The sequence below is a fragment of the Bos taurus genome, chromosome 10 (assembly GCF_002263795.3).
Source record: "Bos taurus isolate L1 Dominette 01449 registration number 42190680 breed Hereford chromosome 10, ARS-UCD2.0, whole genome shotgun sequence".
NCBI lineage: Eukaryota > Metazoa > Chordata > Mammalia > Artiodactyla > Bovidae > Bos > Bos taurus.
Window position 1 is genome coordinate 4,678,920 of NC_037337.1, and position 24,176 is coordinate 4,703,095.

A 24,176-nucleotide genomic window follows, 5' to 3' on the forward strand; every position below is an offset into this window, starting at 1 on the left:
ACTGTTCCATCTTATTTTGATTCCAGATAGACATTCTTAAGCTTACCTTATACCCTAAATATGGAGAACTCACCGTGAAGTCCTTGGCACAGGCAGCTTCAAAGATAAAGCGGAGTGTTACAGCACTGCGTTGTGTGCGCTCAGTTGTTCAGTGGTGTTCGAACCTGTGCGACTCCCACTGTAGCCCAGTAGGCTCTGTGGTCCATGGGATTCTCCAGGCAAGAATACTGGAGTGAGTTGTCACTCTCCTCTCCAGGGGATCTTCCTGAACCAGGGAACGAACCCGAGTCTCAGCATCTCCTGCACTGGCGGGATTCCTTACACTGCACACCTGGGAAGCCCCACAGTCTAACATTACATACACTGTAATCTCTGTACAGTAAGGTAAAGCATGACATTACTGACACTGATTTTCTCATAAATATGGAAAACTTAAGGTTCAGGTACCCCCCAACACCCCAAGCTCATGTCAATCAAGAGTTCAAACATCTGCAAAAATATTTTTGTGAATTGCATTCTAGGTTCTAATTAAGCAAATAACTTAGGGGATCTAGGCTTCCAAGTAAGTGTTGCAAATATAGTTTGAAAAACTTGTAAAGCCCTATTTTTAAAGGTTGTGAGGGAAGAAAACAAAGTATACATATTTAACTAACCTCAGATTTAATAAATTAATCAATTATTCAGATCAAAAAAGAATAAGTTGATGACACAATTCAAACTCAAGTAGTTTTGATGTTAAGTATTAAGTAAACAGTCTATCATTTTGAAACCTTAGCAGCAAACATAATATACACAGAGGTTAAACACATTCTTGCCATCTGTTAAATATAAATGCATGTAGGTAAATATATATACATCCTTCAGTAAACTGTAAGAGCACAAAACTAGACAACAGATCTTCACCATATTCAACTTACTTGATCTGAAAATAATATACTTTTCCAACTTTCAACACATATACTGATTTCTTAATTCACCTTACAAAATAAATTTACACAATTCAACCTGTATTATTTCAGGGCTAAATATTAGTTGCATTAATTTATTAAACAGGGACATCATTATAAGGGGGCTTAGAAATTTTTTCTCAAGTAGAAAAGGAGAACTGAACATGATTTCCTTACCTTAAACTGAATTGTTCCTTGGCATTCCCTAATGATAATGTACGGCAGATAATTAACCATAAAGTACATTCTGGGACTCAAAGGACTTTGTCTTTGACAAAATCATATCATTCTCATTATCTTTGAAAATAAACACTTAGATTTCTTGCACACACCTTAGATCCTGTTTGAACATTCCATTCAATTTATTAGAATGTTTTATAAAAATGCTGCATCACAAATATAATACAGAATGAAGAAAAAAGTTAAATCTTATTAAAGCAATTATCAGTTTAATAGCATCAGTAAAAAAAAATAGTAGTTTTATTCATGGCATAAAATCTAGCTATTTTCCAATTATTTTTTGAGCATTTTCAAGTTGGAAAATACATTATAAAAAACTGAAAGATGCTTCCAAGCTTACTCAATGAGTGTTTTTGACACTTTGAAATGAAAGAGAGCGTAATACCACAGTTATAACCACTGGGACTCAAGAATCATTAAATGATAGGATTGAAAGAGTTCAATGACTCATTTGTCTAGAATTTGTAAAATTACTTCTGTTTCCCAATAAAACAAACCAAAACCATGACTCTTCTCTAAAGCAGTTTTCCAGTGTGTCAACATGTGTGCTCTCTTGGCTAGATGTTTGCTAGAAATTAGCAGGAATAGCTATTATCTTCTGGTAAAGATGTAGAACCAAGCTGCTTAACTCTTTCTGGCAGCTGGGTTGCCCTCTACTGACTGACTAAGGTAATAAAGCCAGCTGGTCGATGCAAATCTGTTTCACAAGGTAACAGTTGACAGAAATGTGAATGAGAAAAGGCCTATCACTGCCACAAACAAATTTGACTCCCTGAATACGCCCCCAAAGAATCTTTTAGTAAATTGACTTTTTGTGGGGGGGGGATCAGTAGAGTGCTAATTATTCAAGTAAACAATTTCAGTTATTTTGAGAAGTAGTACAAAAGCAGCTTTATATCATCTTAGTCTCCTTTTCAATACCTTGAAGATACCTCTGAAGGAATAACTGTAGTAATGGGTATATACTAATGTCAATCTTTTATGATGATTTTTGTATTAATACAAATCACATTTTTATAAGTCCATTTACTCTGTGGATATTTTAAATAAACGTGGGTCATAGTAGATACATGCTGAACAGATTACAACCACAAGACGAAAACTTTTCAGAGCAGTTTCCTTTGTGAAGATTCCTTTTAAGTTAGCAAGATCTTTTCCTCTGTAGTTCATCCCCATGCTTGAGATTTGCAGTAATGCAGGACCAGTTTACCATCACTGCCAAAACACTACAAAAAGAAAAAAATGCAGTGAAAATTAAACTCAATTTTTGTTATCTTTAGATGAAACTAAGAAAGAATTGTTATGTGTATCATAAATATCCTTGTACATGTATCTATAAAGGCTATTTCCTTCAACAGATACAAGCTGTTACTGGAAAAATACTAGTCATCATAAACGTTAAAGATGCTAAATTAAATCATTCTTACATAGTCTCCTTTTCAATTTCTTGGAGGGTGATCTGGATTACTGATTATATAAACAATGTGGAGGATACTCCCTGCAGGCAAACAAGGAGATCTCACTTTCTGGTCATATTTCAGTCATCTTCTATTTGTATTATTCATTCCTTAATTTTTCAATCACTGTGTCATTTATTGAGACACAACAAAGTAATCTTTTTTGATAGACAATTATGAACTTGTAGTTTAGTCACTAAGTCATGTCAGACTCTTGCGACCCCCTGGACTGTAGCCCACCAGGCTCCTCTGTCCATGGGATTTTCCAGGCAAGCATATTGGAGTGGGTTGCCATTTCCTTCTCTTAAATGATGTGAGTTAATGGTCACATTATACACAGATGAGCATATTCCATGACGAAAATAAAGCAGGAATGTTTTACCTCATAGAGGGTCCCAACTTCCTGGTCTGGGGAGGGGGCAAAGGACTGATTCACGTAAATAAACTGCAAGAAAGAAGAACATTTATGGTGATTCATTTTTAAAGGTATTCAGATTAATCTGCATTTTTCTGATTCCCAGTCAGCTACCTCAAATTCTTTGTCTTCAGAAGTGAACAAAGTGTCCCTAAACTCCTTCTTTCTAATTCTCATAAATTAGTAATTAATAAGATCTTTTGGAACAGTATTTTTTTCCCTTGGAGGAGTAACAGAATTTTTGTTTCCAGCTTTTTATAACTAAGAAACGTTTGTTTTCACCAATAGCTTTTAAAGACTTATTCAAGAAATTACATTCGTAAAAAATACCAATATTCTCATTTATTAATAATTAAAGAAAGTTTCTCTTAACAAAGTTTTACACACACAGCCCCAAATCAAAACATCTAATTGTGTGCTGTGTGCTCAGCTGTGTCCAATTCTTCGGGACCCCATGGACGGTAGCCTGCCAGGTTCCCCTGCCCATGCAACTTTTCAGGCAAGAATACTGGAGTGAGTTGCCATTTTCTACGCCAATGGATCTTCCGGATCCAGGGCTCAAACCTGCGTATTTTGTATCTCCTGCACTGGCAGGCGGATTCTTAACCATTGCATCACCTAAAGTCACTTGAGGCCAAATGACACAGAAAAAAAATGTAACAAAATTGAAATCTAATATCCTTACAATCTTGTTGTTCCTTAAAGGACTCACTGTTAAATGTTTCAGTCTAGTCTGTTTCTACTAAAACATTTTAGTACTTAAAAAAATTCCTGAAGATACTGAAGCAAAAGATCATAGTGTCTAAGTGACTTTTCATAGTTTCCTTTTAATAAAACAAAACACTGAAGGTTAACACAATTTTCCTTTATCTATATTAAATTCTAAGACTAAAATTTCCTGGGTTTCATATATGAGCATATTCTATGAAGAAATATGAAAGAAATACGCTCACAGTATATGGCTTTAGAGAAAATTTGTGGTTTCAGTTTGTTTTATTGGGAAACAAATAATTTTACAAATTCTATACAAATGAGTCATCTAACTCTTTTCAATCCTATCATTTAATGACAGTTTGAGTTCCAGTGGTTGTAACTGTGGTACTAATCTTTTAGTCCTTAAATATATATATACACACACTGTCCTTAAATACACACACACACACACACACACACACAAATAGTTGGTTACTAGACACTATTTGGGATACCAGCTAGAACAAGAATAAATATCACGTACATTTCTCCTTCAGACAATATAGAGTGGTAACAGTACTTCTTAAGTAAGGAAGAGAGGGCTTCCTGGGTAGCTCAGCTGGTAAAGAATCTGCCTGCAATGAGACCCCAGCTTGATTCCTGGGTCAGAAATTCCCCTGGAGAAGGGATAGGCTATCCACTCCAGTATTCTTGGGCTTCCCTGGTGGCTCAAATGGTCAAGAATCCACGCGCAATGGGTTTGACCTCTGGGTTGGGAATATGCCCTGGAGGAGGGCATGGCAACCCACTCCAGAGTTCTTGCCTGGAGAATCCCCATGGACACAGGAACCTGGCGGGCTACAGTCCTGGCAGAGTCAGACTCGACTGAGCGACTAAGTACAAGTAAGAGGAGGGGTTCTACTGAGATCCAGGTTTGAATTCTGGCTCTAAATCCAAGTAACTTTTTTCAAACTGTGTGCTTGTTTGTAAATACAGAAACTAACAGGACCTATGCTTCTTGAAGCTGCTGGGAACAATAAAATGAGATCGTACACATCAAGTGTAAGCGCTTGGTAGATGTAGTCAATAGACTAATAGTTATACTTATTTAACTATTTAAAATAATCAAATATCAACTCACTATTAAGACTGAGTAAGGTTCTAACAGAATTTCAGAAATCAGTGTGCATTTTAACATGAATTTCCTATGATAGAGACATAATAATTTGTGTTTGGTTCCTGACAGTTCAACTCTGAGTGAACACAGATTTTATTATATTTTGGTACACTTTAAATTAGGAAACAGACTCTGGATGAAATTTAGTTTATTTCAGTAGACAAACTCTGAGTGTCTATTATGTGCTAGGAAACGCATAAGGTGTGGAACAAAAATGAGGATTAACGTTGATTCCCACCTTCCATAAGCAAACATACGCAGATAAGAATATATACTTGGGCAAGATGCATCTGAGAAGGTGTGTAGCACAAAGATGTGGCATTAGTTTAGCCTAGCCGTTTGGTTAGGAAAGACTTTCTGGAAGAAAAAAGTTGAGGACCAAATTTGGACTTAACTAGGTGAAGAGAGTAATAATTAGGACTCTGTAGGCAAAAGCAACAAACGATGTTGTGAGTTGTCGAAGGGACAATACAGCAGATATAATAGAGAACTATAAGAAACCTATGTAACTCTGTAGCAGGAGTTAGCAACTGAAAATGACTTTAATATAAAAAGCAATTAAGGTAGTTTATATGGGGGATACATGGAGGTAAAAATTTCAAAATGCAATCTTTAACTAAATGCTAGAATGTGGGAGGATAAAATTTTAAAGACTAATGATTTGTTTTTAAGTCATGTCTCTTTAGTCGTTTTGGTTTGTTACAACCTCTCAATTAGATTATGCAGGAAGGGTTCATGGCAACAGCATACTCTTCAGGTCTTGCACACTGCTAATAGTTGCTACCTTAAAAGCCAGCTTTGCATTAATAGTATATAAAATCCATTATCTCAACACTTTCTTTGTATCTCTACTAGTCAAATCTGGAAGTAACCTAATATTCTAAGCTATGATCTTTTCCCCCTAGATGTGCAAAGGATTTTTCTTTTTATTTCATGTCCAGTAATCTTGCCAGAATGTGTTTCGGTGATGGTTGCACTGGGTTAGTATTCCCAGGATCTTGGTAAGTTTTTTCATTATGTAGTTTCAAATCTTTTTAGAAGAAATTTCTTTTGAGTTATAGTTCTAAGTATTTGTCTTGTTCCTTTGCTTTTGGTTTTCTTCTTCAGGGACTCCTGGTATCTGTATGTTTACTCTCCATTGTTCATACTCAGTATTTATTGTCTTCTCATTCTTTTCTTCATTGTGGTGCACAGAACTCTCTAGTTGTGGTGTGCAACCTCAGCACTTGCCATCACACAGGCTTAGCTGCTCCATGGCAAGTAGGACCCTAGGTCCCCAACCAGGGATCTAACCCATGTTCCCTGCATTGCAAGGCAGATTCTTAACTGCTGGACCACCTGGGAAGTCCCTCAAATTCTTTCAACATTTCATTCCACCTCTCCCCAAGACACATCCCAGAGCCTGAGCAACCAAACACTCCAGGCTGAAGTTCTTTTTTTAAGTTAAAAAAAATTTTTTTATACAATTCTTAAGGGTTACTTTCTATTTACAGTTATTACAAAACATAGGCTATGTGCCCCATGTTGTACAATACATCTTCCATCCTATCTTGCATCCAATAGTCTTACATCCCACTTCTCCAGCCCTATATTGTACCCTACTCCCACCAATGGAAACCATTAGTTTGTTCTCTGTATCTGTTAAGTCTGCTTCTAGTTTGTTATATTCACTGGTTTTTTGTATTTTTTGGTTTCCATGAATAGGTGATATCATACAGTATTTGTCTTTCTCTGACTTATTTCACTTAGCGTAATGCTTTTCAAGTCCATCCATGTTGCTGCAAATGGCAAATTTTCTTTCTTTCTAATGGCTCAGTAGCATTCCATTCAGTTATTTGTAAAGCTTCCTCAGACAATTTTGCCTTCTTTCTTTTTCTTTGGGATGATTTTGTTTGCTGCCTATATGCAGGTCAGGAAGCAACAGTTAGAACCGGACATGGAACAACAGACTGGTTCCAAATAGGAAAAGGAGTACGTCAAGGCTGTATATTGTCTCCCTGCTTATTTAACTTATATGCAGAATACATCATGAGAAATGCTGGGCTGGAAGAAGCACAAGCTGGAATCAAGATTGCCGGGAGACATATCAATAACCTCAGATATGCAGATGACGCCAACCCTTATGGCAGAAAGTGAAGAGGAACTAAAAAGCCTCTTGATGAAAGTGAAAGAGGAGAGTGAAAAAGTTGGCTTAAAGCTCAACATTCAGAAAACTAAGATCATGGCATCTGGTCCCATCACTTCATGGGAAATAGATGGGGAAACAGTGGACACAGTGTTAGATTTTATTTTTGGGGGACTCCAAAATCACTGCAGATGGTGATTGCAGCCATGAAATTAAGACGCTTACTCCTTGGAAGGAAGGTTATGACCAACCTAGATAGCATATTGAAAAGCAGAGACATTACTTGTGCCAACAAAGGTCCGTCTAGTCAAGGCTATGGTTTTTCCAGTGGTCATGTATGGATGTGAGAGTTGGACTGTGAAGAAAGCTAAGCACCGAAGAATTGACGCTTTTGAACTGTGGTGTTGGAGGAGACTCTTGAGAGTCCCTTGGACTGCAAGGAGATTCAACCAGTCCATCCTAAAGGAGATCAGTCCTGGGTGTTCATTGGAAGGACTGATGTTGAAGCTGAAACTCCAATACTTTGGCCACTTCATGCGAAGAGTTGACTCATTGGAAAATGACTCTGATGCTGGGAGGGATTAGGGGCAGGAGGAGAAGGGGACGACAGAGGATGAGATGGCTGGATGGCATCACCAACTCGATCGACTTGAGTTTGAGTGAACTCAGGAGTTGGTGATGGACAGGGACGCCTGGCACACTGTGATTCATGGGGTCGCAGAGTCGGACACGACTGAGCGACTAACTGAATACATTATGGACCTCTGTCCATAATTCTTCAGGCACTAGATTCTAGATCTGTTTACTAGATCTAATCCCTTGAATCTATTCATCATTTCCACTGTATATTCTCTGGGGATTTAAGTCATACCTGGCTGGCCTACTGGTTTTCCCTGCTTTCTTTAGGTTAAGCCTGAATTTTGCTAGGAGAAGCTGATGATCTGAGCTACAGTCACTTCAGGTCTTCTTTTTGCTGACTGTATACACCTTTTCCATATTTGGCAAGGACTGATACTGAAGCTCCAATACTTTGGCCACCTGATGTGAACAGCTGACTCTTCAGGCCCTGATGCTGATAAAGAGTGAAGGCATAAGGAGAAGAGGACAACAGAGGAGGAGATGGTTGGATGGCATCACTGATGCAATGGACATGAACTTGGGAAAGCTCAGGGAGATGGTGAGGGACAGAGAAGCCTGGCGTGTTGCAGTCCATGGGGTCGTGAAGAGTCGGACATAACTTGGCGACTGAACGAGTATTCCACTGTGCTGTGTGTGTGTGGGTGTACACATCTTCTATCCATTTATCTATTGATAAGTTGCTTGCATATCTTGGCAGCACATCTGCTAATAAGACACAGATCCTGTAGTTGTTGGGAATTTCTATCAACTTGAATCTTAGTGTTCACGAGGATACTGTCATCTGAGTCTTAAGTATACGGACTACGGGGATTTGGTTTTACTTTCTAGTTGACTGTTTTAGTGGGAATTCATGCCTTCTGACACCACTGCTATCTTCCCAGAATCCCCAGCACTACTTTTTCTTTTGACATTTATTTTGCTAAAATAATGTAGGGTCCAGATGGTGACTGCAGCCATGAAATTAAGACATTTGCTCCTTTGAAGAAAAGCTATGACAAACCTAGACAGCATATTAAAAAAGCAAGACGTAACTTTGCCAACAAAGATCCATATAGTCAAAGCTATAGTTTTTCCAGTAGTCATGAATGGATCTGAGAGTTGGACCATAAAGAAGGCTGAGAGCCAAAGGATTTGATGCTTTCAAACTGTGGTGTTGGAGAAGACCCTTGAGAGTCTCTAGGACAGCAAGGAGATCCAACCAGTCAATCCTAAAGGAAATCAACCCTGAATATTCACTGGAACAACTGATAGTGAAGCTGAAGCTCCAATATTTTGGCCACTGGATGTGAACAGCCGACTTACTAAAAAAGATCCTGATGCTGGGAAAGACTGAGGGCAGCAAAAGGGTGCAACAGAGGGTGAGATGGTTGGATGGTATTACTGATTCAGTGGATATGAATTTGAGCAAACTCTGGAGATAGTGAGGGACAGGGAAGCCTGGCGTCCTGCAGTCCATGGGGTCACAAATAGTAAGAGACAACAGCAACTGAACGACAGCAGCAGCTCCATGAAGCTAGAAGACGTTAGTTCTAGGTTAATCTAGAAAAGTGATTAAAAGATGACTTTTATGCTTTCTATTGATTAACAGGGAAGAGATAGTCATATTCACTATAGAAGCTTAAAATTGGACCATATGAAATTGCTGGGGTTTTGAGTCGAAACGATTCATGAATGAAAACTTTACGTGGTTCAACCAAATACATGTTGACATCAACCAAGTTCTTTCAGATTACTGAATACAGGCAATACAAAATGCAACCAAGTCCTTTCAGATTATTGAATATAGGCAATACAAACTGTCAAAATTCTAACATTAACATAGAACAAAGCACTGTTTTGTCTTTTCTTCTATCTACAAATTCTAAAAGTAATGCCTGAATTACTTGGTTCTCCTCTAGTTACCTCCAACTCTTCATGCTCTACCCTTAGTAATCTCTTAAGTGTATGTCCTCATCCCCCTAACTATTCCATTTAGACTTGACCTCTAGGCAAGGTTCTCTGTTCCTCAGGTTTTAGCTACCATATGCAAGTAGATGACACTATATTCTTCTTGCCCATCTTTGAAATTTAATCAAATTCTTTATGGCACTCTTTAGAAAACATGATTTTCTCATTCCAAGTGATCACAAGTGGAGATGTTCACCTGTAAAACTCAAAAATCTCCAACACTTTCCCCTTGCAACTTCCTTTGGAGGAATCCCTGGCTTTATGCTATCCTTATCTCAAGTAACTTGTAGTGATTAACCTATCTTCCACTTAACTTTTGTACTCATGACATGACACTTTCGTGAAAAGCAATTACCACCAAAATCTTAGATCAGAGTAGTTTCTTCTTCTTCATTGACAAAAAGAGATAAATTCCAACAAACCTCACTTAATAATCACTTCATTCATTTTACCAGTTCTCATTCCTGTGTTCACAGCAACTATATCCCTTCCCAATCCATATACATAATTGTATTCAAAAAACAGTTAATGATTCTTCAATTACCTATCCACTTATACATTATGTGTTAACACGGACCAAGAGTGTGATCTGAAGATAAAGGTATTTTATATATTAATATATGTGACAAAAAGTCAAGTCCATGCAGACGTTTAAGTTTCTGTGGTCAAATACCAAATTCAAAACCAGTGGCATTTAAAATTGTAATCCTAACAATCTGGCATGAAATGCTTAACATGTACCACAGTATGAAATGAATACAGCTGACCCTTAGAAACAAGGGGGTGGGATGCCAACCCTCTGAGCAGTCAAAAACCTAGGTATACAAGGCAGATTCAACCAACTGTTGGTTGTGTAGCAGTACACTACGTATTTGAAAAAAATCCACGTATACATGGATTTCTGCAGTTCAAACTCATGTTGTTCAACGGCTGCGTATAAGCAGATTTCTGCAGTTCAAACTCATGAAGGAAGAACTGAGCATCTCTTAGTTCTTCCACAGCACATGGCACAGGTGCACTGCTTACCTTGAGAAGAACGGGAAGAATGCAATATTGACACCAGAACAAAGAGAACTCCAGAACTCTCTGTACCGATATTCTAGGATAGATCTTTCTGCATGGACATTCAGTGACTTTTTGAGGAAAACCAATACAGTAGGCTAAAAAAATTAATTTCATTTCAGGGTTCACCAGAGAATCCTTCAATAAAGCACAGAAATTCCACTAACAAAAGAAATAAAAGGATATTACTGAAGTAACATATGTGGCTCCATATGTATTTCTATACAAGTTATTTATTGTCGCCTAGGAACTATAGCTCCCCCTCTGAATCCATGGGCTCTGAATGCTCCCTCAGATTCACCCAATTGTGATGAAAAAACATTTGGAGAGAAAAATTCCATAAAGTTCCAAAATGCAAAACTTTAATTTGTTGGGTACTGGCAACTATTTACATAGTATAAGGTAATACATAAGAGATCTAAAAGTGATTTAAACTATATGGGAGAACATGTACAGATTATATGCAAATATGCCATTTTATATAAGGAACCTGAGCATCTACAGAAGATGGTCCTAGAATCAATCCCCTCCCCCCGGATACTGAGAGATGAATGCTCTGTGAGTTTCTGTAGGGAAATGACCACCACTGGTTTCATACCAACTGTTCTGAAGCCACAAGTTTAAGGAACTTTTTGATGAAGTCAATGAGTCCTTGGATGGTTCGGGTTCGCTCTACAGCCCATTTCTTTGTTTTCATTATAGGAGTGTCTCCTACAGCCTTTAGCAGAATGTCAACTGTAAAGGAAAAACAAACAAACAGTTGACCCTGGTCAAAACAGGAACTGAGGGCATCAATGTCCATAGAGTTGAAAATCCACCTATAACTTATGCATACACAGATTCAACCTACAATGGATTATCTATTACTCTGGTAGGTATTTATTGAAAACAATCCATGTATAAGTAGACTTGCTGCTCAGTTGCCAAGTCGTCTGACTCTTTGTTAGTCCATGGACCCACCAGACTCCTCTGTCCATGGGATTTTCCAGGCACGGATACTAGAGTGGGTTGCCATTTCCTCAACCAGAGATCTTTCCGACCCAGGGACTGAACCAGCATCTGCTGCATCAGCAGGCAGAGTCTTTACCACTGAGCCACATGTGAAGATATAAGTAGACCCGCTTAGTTCAAACTCATGCTGTTCAATGGTGAACTAGACTGACAAGTACGCTGACGCGCCTAAAGAGGATAGGATGTAAAAGGCGTTAGAAAGCTGAAATCTTCATTCAATACACAGTTTATGTACTCATGATCCTGGAGGCATGCCTGAGATTAAAAATACAAGATATGAACAGATTCATTTAGAAGAATTTCACTTTCATGGAAACATTTATTTTTAATTTAAAAAAGATACATCTAAATTTCCAACAAAGATATTTAGAGGGGATTGGTTAAATAAAAGATATTATACTCTATGAAAGAAGTTATATACTAAAGTTAACACACACTCTGAGCTCCCTGAGTTCAAAGTCTCGGCTCTGCCACTTGCCAGGTACGTATACATGTATCTAGGTAAGCCCTTTAATCTCTCCATACTACACTTTCTCCACTTATAAAATGAGGATAATAGCAGAAACCTGGTAAGATTGTTATAAAGATTAAATGATTATGTATAGAGTATTTACAGCAGTATCATATAACTCACTCATTAAACCATAAGATAATTAAGCTGCCATTAAAGATAAGTATTATAAAGCATATTTCATAGTATTAAAAGTTATCAAAAAGTATTACATATAAAACAGCATGCTGCTGCTGCGTCGCTTCAGTCGTGTCCAACTCTGTGCGACCCCATAGACAGCAGCCAAGCAGGGTTCCCCTCCCTGGGATTCTCTAGGCAAGAACACTGGAGTGGGTTGCCATTTCCTTCTCCAATGCATGAAAGTGAAAAGTGAAAGTGAAGTCACTCAGTCATGTCCAACTCTAGCGAACCCATGAACTGCAGCCTACCAGGCTCCTCCGTCCATGGGATTTCCTAGGCAACAGTACTGGAGTGGGGTGCCATTGCCTTCTCCAATAAAACAGCATAATTACATATAAAACTGAAAACGATTTCAATTTCATTAAAACCATCACAGGCACATATTCATGTAAGTGTAGAATATGCTCCAAAATAGTATTTCCTAGTAGGAGTATTATAGGTGATTATTACTTGATATTACTTGTGCTATTTGTAATTACCAAGTTTTCTACAATAAACATTTTAATGAAGGAAAACAATACAAATTATTAAAAAGAAAATATATCAACTAGGGCCAAAAAGGTTTCAGAGAAATCAAACGTTTCAGTAATTCAAAATACAAAGATGCAAATAGAAAGACTATGAATTTTTCTCCAGAAGTTACTTCACTTAACAAAAAAAATTGGAAGTTTTTTTAACAATAAGGCAGAAGAATGATTAGTTCTGACAAAATAGGGGAAATCACTGCTGCCAAACAGAAAAAAGAATGAAAAGAAATGAGGATAGTTTAAGAGACTTCTGGGACATTAAAGGTGTAATATTCACATTATACTCTAGAAGGGGAACAGGGAGAGAGAGAGAGCGCCTGAGAAAATATCTGAAGAGATATCAGCTGAAAATTTCCCTAAACTAGGGAAGCAAACAGTCACCAAAGTCTAGGAAGTGAAGAAAGCTCCATACAGGATTACTTCACAGAGAAATATACAACACCACATTGTAAACAAAATGACAAAAATTGAAGATAAACAAAATACTTGTATGTATAAAACATACAAGGGAACTTCCATAAGGCTACTAGCTGATTTTTTAATTCAGGTCAGAAGGGAGTGGCATGATATACTTAAAGTGATGACAGAGAAAAACTTACTACCAAGAACACACTACCCAGCAAGGCTCTCGTTCAGATATAATGAGGAAATAAAAAACTTTAAAGATTAAAAAAAAAAGCTGGAAGAACTCAGTACCACCAGCGTTACAAAAAATGCTAAAGAAACTTTTGTAGCTGGAAAAGAAAAGGGCACAACTAGAAATAAGAAAATTATGACACAGACAAGCTCACTGGTAAAGGCGAACATGCAATAAAGGCAGGAAATCATTTGTACACAAAGCTAGCAGGGAAGTTTAAAGACAAAAATAGTAAAATCATCTGTATCCATAATAGGCAGTTTAAACAATACATAAAACAAATCAGATGTAAAATATAATATCAAAACAGTAACTATGAAAAGAGGAAAAGTATAACTGTAAAGTATCTAAAGTGCATTTAAAATGAAGAGATCAGCAACTTAAAACAAGTACCTATAAGTATAGGCTCCTACATAAACACCTCAAGGTAACTGCAAAACAGAAATCTATTAACAGACATTCATACAAAAAAGAAAGAGGAATCCAAACTTAACACAAAAGATACTCATCAAATCACAAGAGAATGAAAGAAGGCGAACAAAAAGTCCTACAAAGATGAACCCAAAATAATCAACAAAATGGCAATCAGTTCAGGTCAGTCTCTCAGTCGTGTCCGACTCTTTGCGACCCCATGAATCACAGCACACCAGGCCTCCCTGTCCATCACCAACTCCCAGAGTTCACGCAGACTCACGTCTATCAAGTCAGTGATGCCATCCAGCCATCTCATCCTCTGTCGTCCCCTTCTCCTCTTGCCCCCAAACCCTCCCAGCATCAGAGTCTTTTCCAATGAGTCAACTCTTTGCATGAGGTGACCAAAGCATTGGAGTTTCAGCTTCAGCATCAGTCCTTCCAATGAACACCCAGGACTGATCTCCTTTAGGATGGACTGGTTGGATCTCCTTGCAGTCCCCTTGGAAGAAGAGGGAGTCTCTTCTTCCAAGACTCTCAAGAGTCTTCTCCAACATCACAGTTCAAAAGCATCAATTCTTCAGCTTTCTTCACAGTCCAACTCTCACATCCATATATGACCACTGGAAAAACCATAGCCTTGACTTTCCTTATTGCTTCAGTCGTGTCCGACTCTGTGCGACCCCATAGATGGCAGCCTACCAGGCTCCCCCATCCCTGGGATTCTCCAGGCAAGAACACTGGAGTGGGTTGCCATTTCCTTCTCCAATGCATGAAAGTGAAAAGTGAAAGTGAAGTCGCTCAGTCATCTCTGACTCTTCGTGACCCCATGGACTTCAGCCTATCAGGCTCCTCCACCGATGGGATTTTCCAGGAAAGAGTACTGGAGTGGGTTGCCACTGCCTTCTCCATAGCCTTGACTAGACGGACCTTTGTTGGCAAAGTAATGTCTCTGCTTTTTAATATGCTATCTAGGTTGGTCATAACTTTCCTTCCAAGGAGTAAGTGTTTTTTAAGTTCATGGCAATAGGAACATAGATATCAATAATTACTTTAAGAGAAAACAGACTAAATGCTTCAACCAAAAAAGACTGGCTAAATGGATACAAAAACAAAATCTGTATAGTTGCCAGGGAAACCCTTCAGATCTAAACATACATATAGACAGAAAGTGTGGGGAATGGAAAAAGGTATTCCACACAAATGGAAATCAAATGAAAGCCACAGCTGCAACAGTTGTATCAGACAATATACACTTTAAATACAGACTGTTACAAGAGACAAAGACACTACATAAGAATGAAAGGATCGCTCCAAGAAGATATAACATAACAATTGTAAATATACATGCACCCAACAGAGAAACACCTCAATGTATAAGGCAAATGTTAACAGATATAAAAGGAGTAAATGACAGTAACACAACAATAGTTGGCGACTTTTAACACCCCACTTACATTAAGGGACAGGTTATCCAGACAGAAAAATCAATAAGGAAATATAGGTCTTAAATGACACATTAGACTAGACTGACTCAACTGATATTTATAGTGTTCCATCCAAAAGCAGCAGAATACACATTCTTCTCAAATGCACGGGGAACATTCTTTAGGATAGATTACATGCTGTGCCACAAAGCCAGCTTTGGTAAACTGAAGAAAACTGAATTCATATCAAGCATCTTTTCTGACCACAACAATACAAGGCTAGAAATAAACTACTGGAAAAAAACTGCAAAAAACACAAACACATGGAAGCTAAACAATCGATGCATCACTGAGGAAATCAAAGAGGAAATAAAAAGTACCTAGAGACAAATGAAAACGAACGATGATCCAAAACCTATGAAACACAGCAAAAGTAGTTCTAAAAGGAAAGTTGACAGTGATACAGATTTACTTTGGGAACAAGAAAAATCTCAAACAACCTTACCTTACATCGAAAGCAACTGGAGAAAGAACAACAAACAAAATCCAAAGTTAGTAGGAGGAAAGAAAAAATAAAGATCAGTGCAGAAGTCAATAAAATAAAGACAAAGATTACATAAACTGAAAGCTGGTTCTTTGAAAAGATAAACGAACTTGATAAACCTTTAGTCAGACTCATCAAGAAAAAAAGGAAGAGGGCCCAAATCAATAAAATCAGAAATGAAAAAGAAGTTTACAATAGACACCACAGAAATACAAAGGATCGTAAGAGACTACTCTGAGCAACTATATGCCAATAAAATGGCCAACTGAGAAGAAATGGATAAATTTTAAGAAAGGTACAATCTTCCAAGACTGAACCAGGAAGAAATAGAAAATATGAACAGATCAATTACCAGTACTAAAACTGAATGAGGAATTCGAAAACTGCCAATAAACTAAAGTCCAGGACCACAGGTGAATTCTACCAAATATTTGTAAGATTTAATGCTTATTCTTCTCAAACTATTCCCAAAAATCGCAGGGGAAAGAACACTTACTAACTCGTTCTATGAGGTCACCCTGTTGGAAAACCAGAAAAAGGTATCACAAAAAAAGAAAATTACAGGCCAGTATCACTGATGAAGACAGATGCAAAAATCCTCAACAAAATACTAGCAAACTGATTCCAACAATACATTAAAAGGACCATACACCATGATCAAGTGGGTTTTATCCCAGGGGTATGATGAGTTTTCAACATCTGCAAATCAATCAGTGATACTAAGCTAATAAAGCTCATCAATGAATTCCTTTAAGTTGCTGGATACAAAATTAGTGTACAGTAATCTGCTGCATTTCCACAGACTAACAACAAAATACCAGAGAAATTAGGGAAACAATCTCACTTACCATCGCATGAAAAACAATCAAATAGCTAGGAATTAACCTAAATAAGGAGGCAAAAACCTTGTATTCCAAAAACTGTAAGACACTGATGAAAGAAACCGAAGACAACACAAAAGAACGATAACGATATACTGTGTTCTTGGATTGGATGAATCAGTATAGTTAAAATGACTACACCACCCAAGACAATCTACAGATTCAATTTAATTCCTATCAAATTACCAATGGCATTTTTCACAGAACTAAAACAAGTATTTCAACAACCATGAGAAAGAACAGAGCTGGAGGAATCACACTCCTTGCCTTTAGACTATACTACAATGCTACCGTCTGGAGAAGGCAACCCAGTCCAGTACTCTTGCCTGGAAAATCCCATGGACAGAGGGGCCTTGGTAGGTTGCAGTCCATGGGGTTGCGAAGAGTTGGACACAACTGAGTGACTTCACTTTCACTTTTCACTTTCATGCACTGGAGAAGGAAATGGCAACCCACTCCAGTGTTCTTGCCTGGAGAATCCCAAGGACGGAGAGCCTGGTGGGCTGCCGTCTATGGGGTCGCACAGAGTCGGATATGACTGAAGTGACTTAGCAGCAGCACAATGCTACAATCACCAAAACAAGACAGTACTGACACAAAAACAGACACACAGGTCAATTAAACAGGAGAGAAAGCCCATAAATGAAACCACACACTTATGGTCAAGTAATCCACTACAAAGGAGACAAGAATAGACAATGAAGAAAAGAGTTTCTTCAGTAAGTGCTGCTGGGAAAACTAGACAGCTACATGTAAAAGAATGAAATCAGAACATCCACTACCACCACATACACAAATAAACTCAAAATATATTAAAGACCTAAAATGTAAGACTGGATACTATAAAATTCCAAGGGGAAAACACAGGCAGAACACTGACATAAAATGCAACATTTTCCTGAATCTGTCTCTTTTAGTACTGGAAATAACAACAAATGTAACCAAATAGGACCTAATTAATAGTTAAAAGCTTTGGCACAGTGAAAGAGACCATTAAGGAAACAAAAAGACAGCCCATGGACTGGGAGAAAATATCTACAAATGATGTAACAGACAAGGGATTCATTTCCAAAATATACAAAGAGTTCTTACAACTTAGTATCAAAAAAAACCAAACAGCCCAATTAGAAGATGGGCAGAAGCCCTAAACAGATATTTCTCCAAAGAAGACACAGATGGTCAAAAGGCATTTGAAAAGATGCTCAATACTGCTAATTATTAGAGAAATACAAATCAAAGCTACCATGAAGTCACATCAATCAGAATGGGCATCATTAAGAAGTCTACAAGTAATAAATGCTGGAGAGGGTGTGGAGAAAAAGGAGCCCTCTTACATTGTTGGTGGGAATGTAATTAACAGACATTATGGAGACCAGTATGGAGGTTCCTTAAAAAACTAAAAATAGAGTTACCATAAAACCCTGCAATCCCACTCCTGGGCATGTATCTGGAGAAAACAGTAACACACCCACATGTTCACAGCAGCACTATTCAAATAGCCAAGATATGGAAGAAGCCTAAGTATTCATCAACAGACGAATGGGAAAAAAGACGTGGAGTATCACTCAGCGAAAAACAGAACAGAATAATGCCACTTGCAGCAACATGGATGGATCTAGAGATCATATTAAGTCAGACAGAAAAAGATAATTATCATATGATACAACTTATATGTGGAATCTAAAAAAATGATACAAATGAACTTATTTACAAAATAGAAACAGAGTCACAAACATAAAGAACAAATTTATAGTTACCAAAGGGGAGAGGTGAAAAAGGAAATGGCTACCCACTCCAGTGTTCTTGCCTAGAGAATCCCAGGGACAGAGGAGCCTGGTGGGCTGCCGTCTATGGGGTTGCACAGAGTCGGACGCAACTGAAGCGACTTAGCAGCAGCAGCAAAGCGGAGAGGAATATATTAGGAGTTTGGGATTAACATATAGTACTAAACATAAAACAGAGAAGGCAATGGCACCCCACTCCAGTACTGTTGCCTGGAAAATCCCATGGACGGGGGAGCCTGGTAGGCTGCAGTCCATGGGGTCGCTAAGAGTCGGACACGACTGAGCAACTTTACTTTCACTTTTCACTTTCATGTATCGGAGAAGGAAATGGCATCCCACTCCAATGTTCTTGCCTGGAGAATCCCAGGGACGGGGGAGCCTGGTGGGCTGCCGTCTATGGGGTTGCACAGAGTCAGACACGACTCAACAACTTCACTTTCACTTTCCACTTTCATGCATTGGAGAAGGAAATGGCAACCCACTCCAATGTTCTTGCCTGGAGAATCCCATGGACGGAGAAGCCTGATAGGTTACAGTCCGTGGGGTCACACAGTTGGACATGACTGAAGCAACTTAGCAGTAGCAGATATAAAACAGGTAAATAGGACTATACTCAATTATCTTGTGATAATGTACAATGGAAAAGAATATGACAAAGAATCTATACATATATGTTTAGCTGAATAGGCGCTTCCCAGGTGGCATAGAAGTAAAGAATCCACATGGCAATGCAGGAGATAAGAGACTTGGGTTGGATCCGTGGGTCAGGAAGATCTCCTGGAGTAGGAAATAGCAACCCACTTCAGTATTCTCACCTGGAAAATCCCATGGACAGAGGAGCCTGGTGGCCTACAGTCTATAGGGTTACAGAGTTGGACATGATTGAGCAATACACACTCATGTAACTGACTCACTTTGCTGGACATTTGAAACTAACACAGCACTGTACATTAACTATGCACATGCTTGCTAGGTTGATTCAGTCATAGCTGACTCTCTGCAACCCTACACACTGTAGCCCTCCAGCCTCCTCTGTCCAGGGGATTCTCCAGGCAAGAGTACTGGAGTGGGTTGCCAAGCCCTCCTCCAGGGGATCTTCCTGACCCGACTCTCTTAAGCCTCCTGCACTGGCAGGCAGGTTCTTTACCCAGAGCACCACCTGAGAAGCCCAAATTAACTATACTTCAATTAAAATAAAATTAACTATTAAATCAAAAGAAAGACTGAAAGCAGAAGTGTTCTGCTGCCCCCTAAAGTCAACTCCATTCTGTTACATCCTTCTTGTCCCATTCCTTGGTATTAAAAAATTGGGTCACTATGAGTTTACTGAGATCAATTTATTCAAGTTTATCCCTGGAATGAAGCCATCTGGAACCCATCATGCACTGTTTATCTTTCTACTAAAGCTTATCTTTCTTCTTCCACTTGGTAATTCTGATCTCAGTTATCCAAGGAAAAAAGATGAACTGGGAGATAACTAAGGGGATTTTGGTTAACTGATCTTCCACACCACCTGGTCCCTGTTCCCTAAATTCCCTGGGGCTATCAATCAGTCAACTGCAACTGCACATTCCAAGAATGTGAAGCAGAAAATAGTAAGCTGTATTACTGAAGAAGGCAAGGGCAAGAAACTACAGAAGAAAAATATTTATAATTAAAGCTATACATTAAAAAAAAAAATTATAAAAGGTAATTTGCTTGTAGTTCTCAACCATAGCTACACATAAGACTCAACTGGAAGAACATTTACAGGAATACAGATGCCTACATGAATTAAATCAGAATCTTCTGGAAGTAGGGCCTTGGCACTGGTAGTTCAAAAGCTCCCTCAGATGATCCTAAAGGGCTGCAAGAACTAACAACCTGGGTCTGCTTCAATAAGCTGTAGATTAAACCAAATGTGGAATATATGAAATATTTAGGCTTTTTTCTATCAAAAAAGGTCCTCAAAAAAGGATGACAATTTCAGGGTAGAAATTCAATAGCTAGAAAGTAAGTGTGACATCAGAGAAGCTAACTCAAATATTCACAGGACCCAGAAAATGAAAATTTGATTTTTAAAGGATGGTTAAAAATCATAAATTGAGCAGACCCAAGAAAACAGACCATATCGAGGTTGTGAGCAGTTATTTTTTAGCCACAGTTCTCACAGCGATCTCCAGGGTCAAGTACATAGTAAACTGTTGACTGAGACTGCTAGATATTAAGACAAACCCTTTCAAAGTCTGTTTTGGCTTAGAGTAAATTGGAAGGCAATAAAAGGGAACAACACTATTCTGGGAGGTGGGTCATAGAGGATCCTGCTGTGATTTATGTCGGAGAGTGTTTTGCCTATGCTCTCCTCTAGGAGTTTTATAGTTTCTGGTCTTATGTTTAGATCTTTAATCCATTTTGAGTTTATTTTTGTGTATGGTGTTAGAAAGTGTTCTAGCTTCATTCTTTTACAAGTGGTTGACCAGTTTTCCCAGCACTACTTGTTAAAGAGATTGTCTTTTCTCCATTGTATATTCTTGCCTCCTTTGTCAAAGATAAGGTGTCCATAGGTGCGTGGATTTATCTCTGGGCTTTCTATTTTGTTCCATTGATCTATATTTCTGTCTTTGTCATCACAGCACTGTTTATAGTAGCCAGGACATGGAAGCAACCTAGATGTCCATCAGCAGATGAATGGATAAGAAAGCTGTGGTATATATACACAATGGAGTATTACTCAGCCATTAAAAAGAATACATTTGAATCAGTTCTAATGAGGTGGATGAAACTGGAGCCTATTATACAGAGTGAAGTAAGACAGAAAGAAAAACACCAATACAGTATACTAACACATATATATGGAATTTAGAAAGATGGTAACAATAACCCTGTATGCGAGACAGCAAAAGAGACACGGATGTATAGAACAGTCTTTTGGACTCTGTGGGAGAGGGAGGGGGATGATTTGGGAGAATGGCATTGAAACATGTATAATATCATGTAGGAAATGAATCGCCAGTCCAGATTCGATGCAGGATACAGGAAGCTTGGGGCTGGTGCACTGGGATGATCCAGAGGGATGGTATGGGAAGGGAGGTGGGAGGGGGGTTCAGGATTGGGAACACATGTACACCCGTGGGGGATTCATGTTGATGTATGGCAAAACCAATACAATACTGTAAAGTAATTAGCCTCTAATTAAAATAAATAAATTTAAATTTTAAAAAAGGGAACAACACTGCTGCTGCTGCGAAGTCGCTTCAGTCGTGTCCGACTCTGTGCGACCCCATAGACGGCAGCCCACCAGGCTCCCCCGTCCCTGGGATTCTCCAGGCAAGGACACTGGAGTGGGTTGCCATTTCCTTCTCCAATGCGTGAAAGTGAAAAGTGAAAGTGAAGTCGCTCAGTCAGTCCGACTCTTTGCGACCCCATGGACTGCAGCCCACCAGGCTCCTCCATCCATGGGATTTTCCAGGCAAGAGTACCAGAGTGGTGTGCCAGTGCCTTCTCCACAACACTACTATATATAAAACAGATAACTAACAGGGACCTACTGTATAGCATAAGGCATGCTACTCAATACTCTGTAATCACCAACATGGGAAATGAATCTTAAAGAGTGGATATATGTATAACTGATTCACTTCACTGTACAGCTGAAACTAACACAATGACTCCAAAAAAATAAGAGGATCTGTAAAACTCAAGGGATTCATCTGAAGGACGATTTTAATGGTTATCTACAGAAATAATTACAGGGTTTTGTTCCCCTACTGTGCATCAGCTGGAAATGACAGAGAAGACTTCCCTCAAATGTAGGGTCAGTCTGACTTAAAAGAGGGACAATGATGGGACAGACAATTACACTCCACAGTAGCAGAAAATGAAGCTGGATGAAAGGCCTAGAGATCAGTAAGCACTAAATGCCATACCTACACTTTAAGACTCGGGACAGAAAATGATTTCCTGCTTTTCTCATAGGCAACTCTACATAGAGTGCTCCACTTAGGAATTTCTGCATTTTACAAAGGAATTTCTGTATTTTACAATGGTGAACTAATTCTCAAGCAATAAAGGGTTGAGGACAGCGAGTTCAAGCAATGAAATGATTTGTAATGAATGTAATTCGTTACAAAGATTCCAAAATGGTGTTGCTTTTTTTTTTTTTAAGGCGATGCTAATGTTTTCGGTTTTCCCTTAGCAGTGTTCAAAACCCGTTTTTTGGTCCAAGATGAGCTCACACCCATTTGGTATAAAAAAACCGGTGACCTAGTTGGAAGGTGTGGATTCTACTTCAGATCTGCTACAGACTATCCTTACCACCTAGATGGCTGGATGGCATCACCGACTCAACGGACATGAGTTTGAGCAGACTCCGGGAGATGGTGAAGGTCAGGGAAGCCTGGAGTACTGCAGTCCATGGGGTCGCACAGAGTCCGAAACGACTGAGCGACTGAACAACAACAATCCGTATCAGCTAAAGTCACTATTCAAATAATTAGATCTCGCATTAAGTACTCGGAGCTACCAAGATCCCACAGTGCTCCCATCCTCACATAGCTCGCAGTCTGGCTATTTTAAAGGAAGATGAGAGTACACGGTTTTAAAACCCAGCACCACATCGCGACGGCGCCTCTAGGGATAGCTTTTCTTTCGAGGCACTCAACTCAAACGTCTCGAAAGCCGAAAAGTATACTTCCTTTCTCCTGACTGGTCAAGAACCTCGTCTGGAACCGGCCCTACCCTATTTTTGCTTATTAGCCTCCATCCCTTTTCGAACACAACCTCAACCTCCCGCCTCTGCCCAGAGAGACAGTGCTCTGAAAATTACTTTTTTTCTTGGTGTCACCGACAGGTTCCTCTGTTCCCGGAGAAACTGCAGCAGAAGAAGGGGGCTCCGGAGTGGCTGTTTCTGGGGAGACCTCGGTAGGCACTTCAGCTTCGGGAGCAGTTGAGGGAGGGAGCTGCAGCGCAGACTCCTGCTCCTCAGCCATCTTGCTTGGAGGGAAGGGAGGGCGGAAGCGCTGGCTCAGCGAGTGCAGTGGGCGGGCCTTGCTCCAAAGAACATCTCTAGAGAGGCACCGGGGTAGGGGCGGGGGAGAACCCAACCCTGACTCGGAATCGCAGGTTGGTCCTCTGCGTCGAATCTGTTGTGGTCCCTAGATCGCTGACAGAGCAACTACTATTTCACTCTAGCAAGCTTCCGGAAAAGGTCTCTGGGCGACGTCTCCGTCAGCCGCCGAGTGCGCACGCGCCCCTCAGCTCCGCGCCCCGGTCCTGGAGCTATTTCCGCTTCCCCCCGTGCCAACCCCTCCCAAGCCCCGCCCCATGCAAGCCCCGCCCCGAATCTCGGGGGCGCGCGCGCGCGCGTGTGCGCGAGGGGGCGGGTGGGGAAGGACAGCCGGCGAGATCCGGAGGCGAGGCTCGCGCGCCCGCCCCCGCCCTGGCCCCCAGCTCCCACCCGGTCCGCCCGGCTCAGCCATGATCAAGGCGATCCTCATCTTTAACAACCACGGGAAGCCGCGGCTCTCCAAGTTCTACCAGCCCTATGTGAGTGCCCGCCGCCGCCGATCCGGGCGAGGGGGGAG

At 39.7% G+C, this 24,176-nt stretch overlaps 2 protein-coding genes across 8 annotated transcripts in view; one reads left to right on the forward strand and one right to left on the reverse strand.

The window, feature by feature from the left end:
- Window positions 1-1,290: 1,290 nt before the first annotated feature.
- Window positions 1,291-23,598, reverse strand: ATG12 (autophagy related 12). The gene is given in 4 exon segments (NM_001076982.1): window positions 1,291-2,413; window positions 3,027-3,089; window positions 11,301-11,437; window positions 23,420-23,598. Coding segments are annotated over 4 exon segments (423 nt in total). The 5' UTR covers window positions 23,583-23,598; the 3' UTR covers window positions 1,291-2,353.
- Window positions 23,599-23,937: 339 nt separating this feature from the next.
- The window catches only part of AP3S1 (adaptor related protein complex 3 subunit sigma 1), a 75,754-nt gene continuing 75,515 nt past the window's right edge, over window positions 23,938-24,176 (forward strand). For 6 of the 7 annotated variants that reach the window (XR_009496056.1, XR_009496055.1, XM_059890525.1 and 3 more), the window contains exon 1: window positions 23,962-24,138. Coding sequence is in view for 5 of the 7 variants with exons in the window: in XM_059890525.1 (XP_059746508.1) it covers window positions 24,070-24,138 (69 nt within the window). In the remaining 2 variants the exon portion in view is untranslated. 7 annotated transcript variants of the gene reach the window in all.